The sequence below is a fragment of the Artemia sp. Qi Xiang Cuo genome, chromosome 1 (assembly GCF_049724085.1).
Source record: "Artemia sp. Qi Xiang Cuo chromosome 1, ASM4972408v1, whole genome shotgun sequence".
Lineage (NCBI taxonomy): Eukaryota > Metazoa > Arthropoda > Branchiopoda > Anostraca > Artemiidae > Artemia > Artemia sp. Qi Xiang Cuo.
In genome coordinates, this window is record NC_142794.1 from 29,355,010 (window position 1) to 29,371,412 (window position 16,403).

General features: G+C 34.7%; 2 protein-coding genes across 2 annotated transcripts in view; one reads left to right on the forward strand and one right to left on the reverse strand.

Moving 5' to 3' along the window:
- Positions 1-645: 645 nt before the first annotated feature.
- Positions 646-15,009, reverse strand: LOC148956188 (uncharacterized). Its single transcript, XM_089089658.1, has 3 exons — positions 14,660-15,009; positions 11,827-12,959; positions 646-677 (listed from the first exon to the last, which is right to left on the reverse strand). Exons 1-3 carry the CDS (start codon positions 15,007-15,009, stop codon positions 646-648), a joined length of 1,515 nt encoding a protein of 504 aa, XP_088945784.1.
- Positions 12,824-16,403, forward strand: part of LOC148956189 (uncharacterized) — a 79,560-nt gene continuing 75,980 nt past the window's right edge. The window contains exon 1 of the transcript XR_016142568.1: positions 12,824-13,178. The gene's annotated coding sequence lies outside the window, so the exon portion shown is untranslated. The remainder of the gene's footprint in view (positions 13,179-16,403) is intronic.

Here is a 16,403-nt window from a genome sequence, read left to right on the forward strand (position 1 = left end):
ACGGTTCCATAGCCTAAATTATGCTCATGGAGGCCATTTGAAGTAGGCTATCTACTTCTACTTCTCCCTCTTCCAACACTTATCTTTATTGAAATTGGACATATTTTGTGTTATAAAAATGAAACTTCCAAAAATATGATTACAGGATAAAAAAGGCAAACGGAAAGTATTTTGAGCCTCAAAACGCCGAGGCTCTTTTTATTGTTCTATCTACTTAGAATGTTAACCAACCCCTCCCCTCTCCCCAGTGCGTTTATATAGTACTAGGCTGTATGCAAAACCGTGCAGATATTGAGCAGACAGGCTATATTCAAAAAAAAAAAAAAAAATAGAAACCAAATTGTTGAATGGGGTGTTGGAAGAGTGTAGAATGGGGGATCAAATGGTATGTTTTTATGGGATTTCTTTCCTGTAACGCGAATTTACTAGATATTTTAAATAAATTTATTGAATTGAATTTTGGTATTATTCGTTAGCTGAAAGTTGAATATACCATTTAATTCGTCACTCAACGCTCTTTCCAAAAACTACTATGGCTGTTTCGATTGCTCCACAGCCTTCGATCCCCTAGTACGTTAATATAGTCTATGGGCTATACATAGCCTATAGTATAATGGGCTGGTACTTCTATGATATGCCCAGTACCTAATGTTCTTCTGTTTCTCTGGCGCTCAATCCTAATGAAATATAGAAAAGTGAAATTAGAAATATAATACTTTAGAAACAAATCTAGGCTATATATTTGCACATTAGGGGGGGGGGTAAGATATAGCGGGCCTGCATGCCTTATGTGTTAGATACAGTTAGTCTGCATATAACTACTGCTATTGCTACTACTAACAACTCACCGCATCACCAAGCCGCCTGAGGCCAACATAGCTGCGCACGCACGCTCCTCCGTCTTAATCTATTCAAAGCCTCCCATTTTACACCTGATTTTCAAAAAAAGGAAACACCCCCAAAAACCTGAGTGTTTTTAATGAAAGAGACATCATCAGATTCAACGTCTCTGAGAACTAGAAAACCTATCTAGAAAAATGTGAAATTCTGTAATTTTTGCCAGAAGAAAGATCACGGGTGTGGGTTTCTTTGTTTTTCCTAGGGGTGATCTTACCGAGCCATTGGTCCTAGGAGGTCGGAGGGCTCATTCAAACGCAAAATGAAAGTTTTATTGCCCTTTTTAACCCTTCGTCAACCCTTGCTCTTTACGCCAAAGTTTGACTTTTTGTCACAATCCTTAAAGAAAGACTGCTCAAACAGAGGGGCCGTTGAATTTTGAATAAAAATTATTTTTCAAATCGTTCCTTAATAGGAACGTAAATCTGTAAATAAGAAAAGACGCTAAGATTGTTTTAGTGATTTTGAGTGTTTTCCACTTCGATGAGAAATGACGATTCGGTGAGGAGTTTACATCACTACCACATTCTGTTTTCCTTTTTAACAAGTTGTCTTCATTGATAAAGCGGAAAGCGAATCAAATAATTAAAGATAAAAAGTTTCGATCGATAAGCCATTTTTCATTCGTTGATTAACTTTCTATTTGTCCGCAAGAAACCATGCCTGAAGGGTTTCCTAGTGGAGTGGAATTAGCTGTTGCCTAAAATTTTTTGAATGTCAAGCAAAATCCTTAAAATTAATACCCCAAATCATCATCTTCAAGAAGAAGGAGCGTAATATAATCCGAAAATGTAGACAACGAGGGAACAAATGTTCCCACAATTGTTCCCGAAAATGTAGATATGTTCCAGAATTCAATTATAATTAACGGTCATTAATAATTTGTTATCATTTTTCTTGCAAGGCAATGAATAACAAAAATTATTGACTAATTCTATTACTGTAAGTACAGAATGGAGATAATGTTAGCCTCTCCGATGTATTACTAATATTTTAAAGGCTATATTTCTTTATGTTTGTCACATTAGACTAGCTAATAAAAAATAATTAATATTAATAATGATGATTGAGGTCTGCAACAGAACCGAATACTATATCAATTACTCGGTAGTCTCTATATGTGAATTTGATTGTATTGATGCAGAATCACCCTTGTTCATGCGATACGGACAACTCATTATATAGAAATTAAAAAATATAATAGTGACGTATGGTTCAAATAGGCGATGATCCTTGAACAGTCAGGTCTTATATACGTCGATATCTGAGTATATTTTGTCAAATTTCCATGCATCTGAAAAAAAACTGACCTATTGATATAGCACTATTTATACCAGATCTCTATTAAGCCCAGCAAGGTCTAAATGTCTTAGTCTTTCAGACTTCTCATTTATAGCACTATTGAATATTATTCCAAAATGCTACCTGATAAATCAATCCAATAATCTGTATGCTGCTCAATTACTTTGCGGTTATTAGAAAAATATTTAATTCTACGCTTATTTTTTAAGATAATTTTAATTGTATATGGAAAGTTACTGATGTCACAACTGGTGTAAGACTATGAAAAGCTTTATAGATTAGTTTGTTGTTGTCAGGCTTCATACTCACTTTTCACTCCTAAGTTAATATTCCTGTTTTTAATACTTGATTTTTGTGTTTTCAGTAAATCGCTACTTTTCTATAATCCTAGAAACACAGGGAAACATAATTAGTTGGTTTATTTGTACTAGTTTGATTGATATATATAAGCTAGGCTGTGAAGCCATAATTTTTGTCCGTTTTAAGTTTCAAATTCGCTCTTTACTTCCCTTGGAAAAACTGTGTTTTTTTTAGATTAATACTTCCCAATAACCAATACTGTATGTAAACAATTGGGAAAAGTTCATAACTTGCAGCTTTTCCCCCAAGGACTTTGGGGATCCGGTCATCCTCAAAGACATAGTTATTACATTTTTCGACCATGCTGAACAAAATGGCTATCTCAAAATTTTGATCGGGTGACTTTGGAAAAAAATAAGCTTGGGAGGGGGCCTAATTGCCCTCTATTTTTAGGTCACTTAAAAAGGGCACTAGAACTTTTAATTTCCGGTCGAATGAGCCTTCCGCGATATCCTAGGACAACTGAGTCGATACGATCACCCCTGTGAAAAAAAAACAAACAAAAAAAAACAAAAACAAATAAACACGGATCTATGATCTTTCTTCTTGCAATAATATTCAAGATTCCACATTTTTGCAGATAAGAGCTAGAAACCTGTGCAGCATGGTTCTTTGATACGCTGAATCTGATGGTGTAATTTTCATTAAGGTTCTATGACTTTTAGGGGGTGTTTTCTTCTTTTTTTTGAAAATCTGGCAAATTTTCTCAGGCTTTACTTTTGATGGGTAACTTGATGAAACTTATATATTTAGAATAAGCATAAAAATCTGATTCTTTTGATGCATCTATTGGTATCAAAATTCCGTTTTTTAGAGTTTCTTTTACTATTGAGTGTGGTCACTCCTTATTTACAGTTCGTTACCAGTTAGTTACCACGACCTCTGAGCCTATATCTCCCAAAAATCCTGAGAGTTAAATGACTTCCCCTATAATTCTCATGTTTTCTATATAATTCACTTCTTATTGGTGCTGTTGTCGAAATTGTACCTCATTCCTCCCAGTGGTGGTTCTGGCCTCTCTTATGCTCAGGGCAAAATTTTGATTTTAGCCCCCCCCCCTCCCTGTCTTCTAAAAATTTTCAAGCCAAATTTTAACAAAAATTTTCATTTATTTAAATCTAACTTCTTACTGTAGCGATAAAAGATATTGATATATGTGGTGATAGAAATCTGACGTCTCAGAGCTTTGTTTCCACGGCACAATTAGATCTGACTTCATAGACATGAATACCTATAGGCTGACAGGGGTTAGAAACAATTTTCCAAGCTGTGGCGATGACAACTTTTGGTATTTGTTGGGATGAAAAAATAGGCTGGCTATACTATATGTGGTACTAAATACCGACCGCGTCAAAGGCAATATTATGCCAAAAGGTCGTGAACTTACTTCTTGTAATTTCTCCGATAGCGTCGCTTATAGCGCCGGAGATTGTTCAAACAAGGTCTGTGCCACGCTCAACACTAGAGTGAAAGTTAAACGTACAGCCATGCAAACGTGACTTCTTTCTCTTGGGTTGTCTGGAAATCTGATTCCCTGTAGGAGCAATTACCTTGGGGACATACGTGCTAAATACCTATTACCAGGCTGGATGCAAACATATAAAATGAAATAAACACAAATAAAAAGACAATAGATTTATTGAACTTACATGCTTAGTTGCACATCAATGGGTCGCTTCAATGACAATAATGGTGACAATAATATAAGAATTTCGTCTGAATCCTCCCCAATCTGATATACGAATAATTCCAAATCTGACTTACGAATCTCTCTCTAGATCTGATTTACTAATCATCTTAAAAGGCACATCTACCCCACTATCAAAACATAGCTTTTCAGTCCTGCGTCGTGAGGACTGGCTCGCCATTGGCCCGTATGGACCAAGGATGTAAATCTTTCGTCCAATAATTCCTTTTAGATATTTCTGATGATTCAGGCGTTCACACGGTTTTTGCCATTAAAACTTCCTTAGAAATATCGTACGTAGCATATTTTTTATTTCTCACTCTCTTAGCGAAATCTTAAGCCTGGATAGTGCTGTTCTTTGTCTGGGGTTACTGCACTTTTTCTCTTTGCTGATTAAGGACTTCATTTTTGAAACTACGTTTAACTTAATTGTAGGAAATCGGAATTATCTTTAGAAAGAAGGAACTTTATTTTGGTATTTTAAATACATCGCATCTTACTCATGGTACCTTACTTTATCTGAAAAATTATTAATTATTGACATCTTGTAAAATACGAAAAGGTTTGAATACAAATTATCAAAAAACACTGAACTTACTTAAATTTGGTACTTAAAGGAATGGTGATGAAGTTGTGAAAAAAGGAAAATTTCGAATTTAATTTGTTTATACTTACTGGCAACTGTAGGCTACCCCCACTTTGACGTAATAAAAATAGAATTTCAAAATTATAAATGATAATAACACTTCATTGGTGGTTCTGGCTTCGCTTGCGCCCGGGGCAAAATCTTGATTAGCGCTCTTCCCCCTTATCTCCCACAAAATTTTCAGGCCGAACTTCAACAAAATTTTTAGTTATTAACGAAATTATTTTCAGTTTGTTAATAAATTATGTTTTAGTTATTTTCAGTTTATTATTTTAACCATTTAATTATCATTGACTTTTTAATTTATTATTATTTAATTATTTTTATTTTATTGATTAATTAATAATTTATTAAATATTTTAATTTATTAAGTACGTCTTCAACTTTATCTTAAAAAAAGAAGTAAAAATTACAAAATGATTATAACTCTTAGATTGTACATTTGAACTTTTGCGCCACTAAAGTTTCTGCGCCCGGGACAAGTGTCCCCTCTGTCCCCTCCTAAAGTCGCCTCTGTAAGAATTACTTTTTTTCGAATTTACTCCTAAAATTTCTGCACCTGGTGAAAACGCCCCCTCCTTCCCCCTAAAACCGCTACTGCTTCCTCCTCCCCACAAAGAAAATTGTGTTCATTCATAAATTTGCATTTTTTTACGCATTAAATTGTTTATCAAAATTATCCAGAAGAGATATTTCCATGGACCATACAGGAATTACCTCCCTATCAACACTGCTCCAGCATACAGATATGGGTACTGGATATGGGATATGGGTACCGATATGGTAGTTTTCATTGCGTTTACGATATATAAACTGTTGTTTTTCTGGGGTTTAGGGGGAGGTAGCTAGGTTTGGTTACGTATTTAATATATGCTATCCTTTATCCCCCCCCCCCTAATGTGCAAATATATAGCCCAAGTTTGTTTCTAAACTATTATATAATCATCCTATTTTATTTTATTTCATTAGAATTAACCAAACTTGACTTTTTAGAAGTGACCATATAACGCACCAGTACCCATATATGTTTAACAATATTCTAGACATAGTTTGTTTAACAATTTTCCAAGAAAGCGCGGCTTACATTTTCGTTTGCATCATTCAACCGAAATTGTTTGAAATAAAGTCAGTCTATTTGCATTGTTTGCAATAATCTGTAATGATTGGAATAATCTGCAACAATAATATAACGAATAGACTGAACATTTCATTCAATTGAAATAGCCTAAGTAAAATACACCTAAGAGCCAGGTTTGCCAACTTTTTTGTCAATGAATATGTCCCTTGAGCATCCAAAAATGTCCTTTTTAAACAAATTATGTCCATATTTTGTCTATAATATGTCTATAATATGTCCATCTTGAAATTTCAGAAACTAGTTTTTTTACAACCTGTAAACCTCGTTCAAGTGATCAGTTAATATCGAATATAATGAAAACGAAAAAGATCCACTTAGTTCACTCATAAAAAATGAACTAGTGTGAAAGCGCACAAGTCATAAAAACATACAAACAGTAAAAAACTAATTGTCTGAGCTCAAAGCTCATCTTCCTACGAGAATTCAGCATGACAGGTATGGTCAGCACGAAACTCAGCATTTTCACTTCTTTTGGTAGCTTTGTGCCAATCAGAGCATTTCTTGCGCATGTCATAAGATACAATCCGGGAGTCAAGCGACGTTGCGGAACGCTAGGTAAGCTGGGTTACCCTTCAATCAGGGGGGTGACATCCCTAAGGGCATAATAACTGGACCTTTGAACAAAGTTGAACAAAATAGATGTCTACAACTTCTGATTGGATGCTGGTTTTCGGAACTGATAGGCGCGGGGAGGGAAGATGCCCTCAAATCACTTTTGACTCTTATAAAGGGCACTAAACTTCAATCAAATGAGCCCCGTCTGAAAAATTATACGACTACCCATTCCATAAAACCTTATATGCCTCTGGGGCATAACTTACAACCCTCGTTCCAGGGCTCTTAGGGGTTGTGTAAACGCTGAGGGCATTGTTATATGTTCTTTTGACCATTTTTAACAAAATTACTATATCAAAATTTTCGTTGGATGCATCTAAGGAAAAGATGACGTGGGTGGAGGGGGGTGGCTGGTTTCCTCTGACCACTTCTGACTCTAAAAAATAGCACTAGAACATCTGATTTTCAATCCAGTGAGTCCCCTCCAAAGCTTATAAAACCAACCCTTCCATAGAAATCTTATATGTTAATAATGGGGAACTGGCAGAACTCGTAGCCCTTGCCATGAAAGATTTTTTTTGGGGGGGGGGGTCATCCACAAAAAAATAATTACTGGAAATTTTAATGTATGCTGAACAAAATGGAAATCTCAAAGTTTTGATTCGACATGTTTCGGGAAATGAAGGGCGTGGGGGGGGGACTGTTCGCCTTCCAATCACTTATGATTCTTATTAGAACTTTCCATTTCCAATCGAGCCACTTTTGAAGTTTCAACGACAACCGTTTCTACACGATGTGCCTTGGTCAGAAGTAAAAAATAAATTGTAAACTTATCGCTCTTTCATTTATTAAATAAAAACACAAGTTGTTTCTGCTTGAAGTAAGGAGCAACATTAAAACTTAAAACAATCAAAAATAATCCCATATATTAGGGGAGCTGAACTTTCCTCAATACCGCTCTCTTCACGCTAAAATCTTTTCAAGAACTTTTAAAAAAGTTTTGATTCAGTTATACGGCCCTTGTGTTTCAAGAATCGTTCTTAGAAAAAAATAGACAAAAGGTCGAACGTTAGCATAGAGAGAGAGGGGTATTGAGGAGGGAGTAGCTCCCGTCATATACGGAATAATTTCTATACGTTTTTAGTTTTAATGTCACTCCTTACTTTCGGTAGAAAAAACTAGTTTTTGTATTTATTTAGATAATCCTATCGTTTTTCAGATAATCCTAAGAAATCCATCCCCTCTGTGGAAAATCCCCCCACGAAAAATTCCTCTATATAAATTTCCTCCCATGTAAAATTCTTCCGCCGGGAAATTACCCCCGGACACTTCCTTCCCTGCTGCGAATTCTTCCCTGAAAATGCTTACGATTCTGCCTGAAAAATACTCCTTACCATACTTTTATTTGAAAAAAGACTTATGTTCATTTAGTTTCTGATCCTTTTAAAGATCATTGGGGAGTATCCCTGTTTGGAAAATACCCCGCTGAAAATTTTATCCCCAGAAATATTCCATGGAGAATTTCTCCTGGTGATAATTCCCTCATGGAAATTTCTCCCGTGAAAAATTCCCCCCTCCGCCCCAAATAAAAAGATCCCAAGAGAATTCCAACTCCGATGAAAACTTCCCCCTGACATTTCCCTTAAACTTTCTCCAAATGTACAATGGGATCAACAACGAGAAAAAAGAAAAATAACACACATTCTTTACACAACTTCCGGTAAAATTTCTCCTTTTAAAATTTGCCCTGAAAATTCAGCCCCAGAAGTTTCAATCCCAATTAGAAATTTTCCCCATAGAAAATCTACCCCCAGAAGATCTCCTTCCTCCCTTGGAAAATGTCGGTATGTTTCCCTATAACAAATACTATATGTAAACAATGGGCAAACTTCATAGCTTGCAGCCCTTCCTCTTGTGGTACTGAGGGGTCATGTCATTTCCAAAGAAATATCTATTTATATGCTATCTCAAAATTTTGATCAGGCACCTTGCAGGAAAAATGGGCACGGGACGGAGGCTCGTTGTCCTCGAATTTTTTGATCACTTAGAAAGGCCAATAGACCTTTTAATTTTCGTTTGAACAAGCCCTCTTGCAAAATTCTAGTACCATTGGTTCGATATGATCACCCCTGGAAAAAGCAACAACACCAAATTAACACGAATTCGTGATGCTTCTGCCGGCGAACACTATAAAATTTCATGTTTATAGATATAAGCTTGGAACCTCTACAGTGGGGTTCTCTGATGCGCTGGATCTGATGGCGTGATTTCCAGTAAAATTCTTCGACTTTTATGGAGTGTTTTTGACCTTTTTCGAGAATTTGGCAAATTTTTGTCAGGCCCACTAATGGGTAACAATAAACTTAAAAAATAATATATATTTGGAATCATCACAATAAGCTTTTCTTTTGGTACATCTATTGATATCAATATTGATTCCAGACCATCAAGAATCTATCTTTTTTTCTTTTGCTAACTTTTCATTTTCAGTTAGTAATACTTGATAAACAAATAGATGTTTTTGCCTGACTTCTGGAAGCCGGAAGCGATTGTTGACGAAAAAGGTGCCTACTTGCCTATTATCTTGACTGTAGCGTAGAAGCAAGGAGAAATAAAATCTTTTATAGATTAAAGAATACAAACTTGTAAAGAATTTCAAGAGTATTTGCAGATAGTTGTCTGCGGGAAAGAGCAAGCAACTCTGAAAAATAATAAAGTTTGTAAAAAGAATAACGTTTGTAAAAAATTAATAGAAAATGAGTAGCTAAGTAAATTTATTGTTAGACAAGTAATTTTAATACTGATTTGGTGAAAAATGACATTTTTTTTTACAAAAATATCTATCCAGCGGGGAAATAATCTATTTTATGTCATAAATTTGGAAAATATGTCCCTTTTATGTCCTATATTTCTGAATTGAATTTTGTGGAGCTCACATCTTCAAATTATTTTTAGTGGTTTTGAGGCGACATCTATGTACAATAAATCTAAATCTTCATCACATTAATCACAAATGACAGCCATGGCCATTTTGAAACAACCATTTTGAATTGAAAAAGAAGATAGGTCGGAGTGAAAAGGCTTTTATATTCCCTATTAAAACCACCTGTTCTGCATTTGGTATTTTATCAAGTAGTTAATTTATTATGCCACCAATGTCTTTATTATTCCCATTCGAATTGTAAACATTTATAACATTGAGAATTTTACCATTTCCCAAATGGAGCTTGCATCCAACTATTTTGACATACTCTTCATAAGTGTCACCTAATTCAATATGCACTTCGGTGTAGTGGTAATTTTTTCTAATACCTATCAACACCCCACCTCTTCCTGTTTCAATTCTGCCTTTCCTCAAAATATTGTAGCCCTGGAAACTCCTATTTATATAGGGTTTTAGCCAGGTTTCTTGGAGACATAAGACATCAATACAATTTTTATGGCAAAATTCAACAACAAGATCTTTCTTCTCATTCCTCACTGATTGTGAGTTTCATGATAATATTTTAAGGTCCATATTGTTAGGCTGCTGTCTCATTAATTAAACAAACACTTATAATTTCATCTTTGTTTAGCTGTCCAAACTGCAGTTCATGCACAAGGGTACATAATTTATTTATATGTTACAGTAATGATAGTTCACTTAATTTAAGCATTTCTGGTCTTAGAAGTAATCCAATTATTAGGGATTTTGCTGCCTTCTGTTCAATTTCTTGATTCATATTTATTGTAATTTCATTATGACCTTGATTGAAATAAGGGGTACTTGCAGTAAATTTTTTGTTTGCCACATCTTCTAAAGGTTACTTGAGCTAACAACAAAAGTACAAAGAACAATAGGGAAATCTTTTTGCAAGACAGTGGAGATAATTTGAATGAATATTTCGGCCCTATGTCCAAGGGCTGTCCTCAGCAAGACAAAAATATATGAAAGAAAAAAGACTCACAACAACATGCAACCAATAAAACCAAAAATTAAAAATTTTTCAAAGCAGTCCTAGCATCCTTACTTCAGCCAGGACTGATAAAAGTAAGGTAAAACAAGGCAATTCAATGAGAAGAAAGAAAAATAATTTAAAAACACGTTCTTATTGCTAATCCAGCTTTTTTGGCAGCTAACCTCAAAGGTTTTTTTGTGACCAGTTCTGTGTTAATGTCTTTTGATTCTTTTAAATATTTTTTAAGATAATTTTTAATTAAATTTTCATACATAGCATTTACTGTACATTCCTCCAAGTCTCTATGCAAGGAAATATGATTATTCGTCTAAAGACTGATATCAATCGCTTATCGGTCTACCGGCTTTGCGCCTAGTTCAGTGCTAATAAGGGTGGATTCATCAAAAAGTACATTATGGCTAGGATTTTCAAAAATAAGGCTGCCTAATGCAGAATCAGATGAAACAACGGAAATACTAGAATTTAGAGCTCTGACTATATCATCTTTATGCTGTTGTATGCGCTTTTCTAAATTCTGGTGTGTTCTACCTACATAATTTTTGCCACAATCGCATTGTATTTGATAGACCCCTCTTTGGCAAGTAACTGGGGTTTTATCTTTACCAGAATTTAGAAAATTTATGATTCTAAAATTAATACTACATACAGATTATTTTTTGTGCAAACTTTTTTAAGATTTGTAGTGATTTTTGGGATGTAGGGGAGGTAAATTATGATTAAGGGCTTGTCAGAAATATCACATGGTAAACTATCATTAATTTTACGGGAATGTCTCTTCAGTCTACAATTAATTACATTATTAATAAATAAAATAGGATACCCATTTCCAAAAAGTATGTCCTTGATAAAATTTAATTCTGCTGTTATGTGGGAATCAGAACAAATGTTAAGGGCCCAATCAACGAGGGATATTACAACTGCTCTTTTAACTTGTGGGGGGTGGTTTGATTTAAAATGCAAATATCTATTATTTTGTGTTGGTTTTCTATAAATAGTAAAATTGAGTTTATCAAATCTACGAATAACTAACACATCTAGGAATGGGATTTTATTTGCAATTTCGATTTCTAGAGTAAACTGTAAATTTCTATCGTTTGTATTAAGGTGATCTAAAAAAAACCCTTAAGCTCATTTTCCCCATAGTTCCAGAGTGAAATTACATCATCCATGTAATGTCCCCAAAAGACATGTTTTAAAAAATACGAATCTAATGCCCAATTGTCAGTATGTTCCACATAAATATTTGCCAGTAACCCGGAGAGGGGCGCGCCCATCGCTAAACCATTAATTAGTTGGTAAAAAGAATTACAGAATTGGAAATACATTGAATACTTGTTACAGAGTTTAACTAAGGTCATTAAGACATCACAATCTATTCCTGCTGCTAAAACTTCTATTAAGTGATAATTTTCTTTGATTTTATTTTCTAATAACTGTTCAGATACTGTGATATTAATATTTGTATACATTGAAACAATGTCAAAGCTACTTATAATTGTATTTTCTGAGATATTTACGTTTTTGAGTTTTTCAACCAAATCTACCGAATTACTTATATATAATTTTTGAGAGTAAAGCAAAGGTTTAAAGGCTGTACATAACCATTTCCCAATATTGGATGTGGGGGCTTTCATACAAGCTACTATGGGCCTTAAAGGAATCCCTTGCTTGTGTAATTTTGGTACACCATAAAACTTTGGGCAAAAGCTACCGCGGGGGAAAAATTTATTGTATAGCTGTGGAGTAATTTTACCATTTTGTTTTAAACTTTTTAGTTCATTTATAATTTTGTTTGCAAATTGATCAGTATGATTGTGGGTTGTAGTCCTATATGTTGTCTTGTCATTTAGATGAGAATAAATTTTTGTATCATAATCTATCCTATCCATGACAACCAGAGAATTGCTTTTATCTGCTTTAGTTATAATAATTGATGAATCTTTACGGAGATTAGATAGTATATTTAGGTCATACAAATTATCTGGTTTTTTATTGGCGGGAGAATTAATCTTTTTTTGATTGTTGTAAAGGGTATCTATAAGACTAGCCCTAACTTCATCCGGGTTGGATATTGATGTATAAAATTTGTGCACAGAGGATTCTAGAGAGGAAATTAAATCTGCTACAGGGATATGTCTTGGAAGAAAAGAGAATTTTGGACCTTTTTCGAGAATTTGAATTTCCTTTGGTTTTAGCGTTCTAGAAGATAGATTAACAACAGCCAGTCCAGGAGTGAATCTTGGAGTGTAAGTAGGGCTATTCCTCGAAAATTCATATCTTAGGTTTTCCAATTTCTTAATAAGTTGTTCCCTTGATAAGCGGAAATCATGACTAAACAAATTTCTTTCCAATCTAGCAACCTGGCTAAAATCAACAGAGGACAAATTTTCAAATAAAAAATTTTCTAAGGATTTTCTTTAAGAGGAAATAGTATATCTTTTTTGTTTTTTGTCTTTAATGATGTGTGTTAATGTTTTTAATTGTAGTGTGCAAAGAAATTGCACTTCTTTTAAACGACAAAGCCAGGTATGTTGAAGGTGATCCCCCTTGAACTTTAGGGGCATATCTTCAGCTGAGGAAGACGGTTGGAAAGCATGGGAGTACAACTATCTTGAAGCTGCCGTTTACTTAAAGGTTAGAAGAATATTTATAACATAATGTATTTTTTTCCACAGTCAATGGGTATATTTGTTTTTGAGAGGGTGGGAAATGGCGTAAAGTTGTGTTAGAAATAGATTATAAGAAGACACAACCGTTGTTATTAGGCTCTGCACGGCAAAAAACCGAACATTAATGAGGATCAGAATTTTTAACTGAATAACTTTTCCAAGTTTTGAGACAAGGCGCTTTCTTTTGATTCCACCTTTGTAGTTGAACGTGTTATTGTGTTGGTGGAGCAACCCCTTGGCTTGATTATTTTTTTTCATGCCACCAATTTCAGCCTTTTGCAAGAAAGTGGTCTCTAACATCCACCAGTCATATGGATAGTGTGGACCTCTGGTCAGATTGATGAAAAGGATATTACGTTTTGTAAAGCTGCACGTATTTCTTACATGGGGCCAGTGGTGGATAAAATACTGTTAGAATTAACTAAATACAAAATACTTGGTTGTAACTGTATTTAAGTAATACTTCCAAATAAGTGACTTATTGAGATAATCTAGAAAGTATTATTAGTAGAAAAGAGGGAGAAATTTATTTTTATTAAAGACTAATATTCACCAAAAAATCATATCAAACAGACCTACCATGTGAAAATCTTTGTGGCAGGATATTGAAAAAAAAATGCCATCATATAAATAAATAAACCTCACAGGAACCGTGAACCAATACTTACACAAGATAGAAGACAGAATACAGCCCCCCCCCCCTCTCACCCATCCTTATTCATTAAGAAATTCTTTAACCTATTTTTAAAAGGGGACACGCTCTCAACCATCCTAGTGCTTTCCAGAAGACTGTTCCACACCAAAACACCCATGTTCCTAAATACAAAACAAGACATAGTGTGTCGTCTCTCGTGTACTAGGTCCACGGACTTCCTTCTATCATAAGAATGGTACGCAGAATTCAATGATAAAACATCGCAAAAATAATTAGGTGCTAATTTATTTAAATACTGATACACGAAAATACTGGTCTGATAATCCCTCAGCTGCCCAACATTTAAAATATAAAAATTATAAGTACAATCCATTGTACGTTCACATTTTTCAAATCACCAAGCATAGGCCGCGCTTTATTCTACACATTTTGTATCCGTTTAAAATTTACAACAAAATTACTAGGCAGCGCAGAAAAACCGTATACAATATATGGATGAATAAGTGAATCAAAAAAATTTTCAAAACTGAGATAGGAAAAACATGTTTAAATCTACAAATCAGCCCTAAGCCCCACGCAACTTTCACCGATACAATTTCACTATGTTTTTTCCAATTTAAATTACAATCAATCTGAAAACCAAGATACCTTGTATCAAATATCTGCTTAATCTCCGTACCATTAAATTAACTAAACTGAAAACATTATCAATAACTCCAGTATAACTAAAAATCATGTAATTAGTTTTACTCGCATTTACTGCTAAGCAACTAAGACTAGTAAAAACATGCAGGTTAAGTAGCCCTTTATTTGCTTTTGAAACAAGCTCACTCAAAGCCTTTTCAGGAATCGTTATAGCTGTGTTATCCGCAAAGGATGTTATGGCAGCATTAGGAATGTAAAACTGTAATGTGTCAACACAAATTAAATATAAAAGCAGACCTAACACAGAACCTTGCGGTACTCCACATAGTACAGGATGAGGTGAACTGACAATATCCCCCACTACTACACGCGTTCTTCTAACATACAAATACGAACAAAACCAATCAATCCAATTTTCTTTTATCCCTAAATGTGGCATCCTATCCAACAGCTCAAAATCAACAGTATCAAAAGCTTTCTTAAAATCACAAGACATAGTTAAAGGAATAGAGCCGCTCTCGAATACGTTGTTTATAACATCAAGAAGATGTGTGTCACACAAAAACCCAAGAGAATTAAGTTAGGTATATAGTTTCTTATGAACAACCATTTCAAATATTTTTGAGAACACAGGCAGAATCAATATAGGTCTCCAGTTTGACATTTCTCTCTTGTCACCACCTTAATGTAAAGGTATAATTTTTGCTTGTTTTAAAGCATCTGGGAACTGACCTTTTTCCATAGATAGGTTCGCCAAGTAGGCCTATAGAAGACAAGGCAAAAGCTAAGTGGCGACAGCTTTAAATGCCTTAAGACTAAGACCGTCAATTCCTATTGAATTCGACTTTTATTATTTCCAGTGCGTCCTCGAGATCAGACTGAGTGCACTTTACGAATTTCATGGAACAACCTTCCCCATGGTCATCAATATTCAGCTCATTTTTATACCCATGGTCAGCAACATCATTTTTAACATCACTTCCAACATTTGAAAAATATTTACAAAACTCATCACTAACATCATTCTTACCTTTAACTTGTTTTTCACCGAGTTCATGTTCATCCACTGGATCTATAATGTTATTACCATGTAGTGCCTCATTTATCACTTGCTAAGTCCCCTTAACATCACCGTTTTTATCACGAAACTTCTCTTAATAATAATGTTTCATTGATGACCTTCTGAGGCAATTCTCATTGTTCCGAATTTTCTTAAATTCTTCAAGGTTTTGTTGCGTTGGAGAATCAAGGTACAACCGATAAAGTCTGTTCTGTTCATTAATTATTTCCAAAATTTTATTCGTCACCCACGGTTTCCTTGGGACATTTTTCTTCTTACGAACAACCTTCAATGGGCCACACTTATCATAAATAGGTGACAATATTTAAAAAAAAGTGTCAAACACCACTGATGCGTTTTCATTTTCATTCATAATTTCCTCCCAAGAAACTATACTTATCTCTTCTTGAAACTGTTTAAGATTTTCCGGCTTAAGATCCCTAACTGTCGTTTTCTCCATTCTAAAAACCTTTTTTCCATTTTCCCGAATTACACACGCCAAAGGAAGATGGTCAGAACCAGGACATATGATCACGTCGTCATAACTTTTTGGTAAAGATTCGCCGTCATAACTTTTCGGTAAAGAAGAATTCTTCTAGCAACCAGAGCCTCCGGGGTGAAGAATCGCTAGTTTCATGAACGAAAACTTGACCTTGGTCAGACCATACACACTTGTTCCCAAATTTATCTCTAGTCGCATTTAAAATATCACGCTTCTTGCACATAAGGTTTTTGCACAAAAAGATACCGCCTTTTGCAAGTTTAGGCTTAGCTTTTGAACTTTGCAATCTCTTTGTTACGGAGCTTCACTATAGCTGGCGCTACTCTGT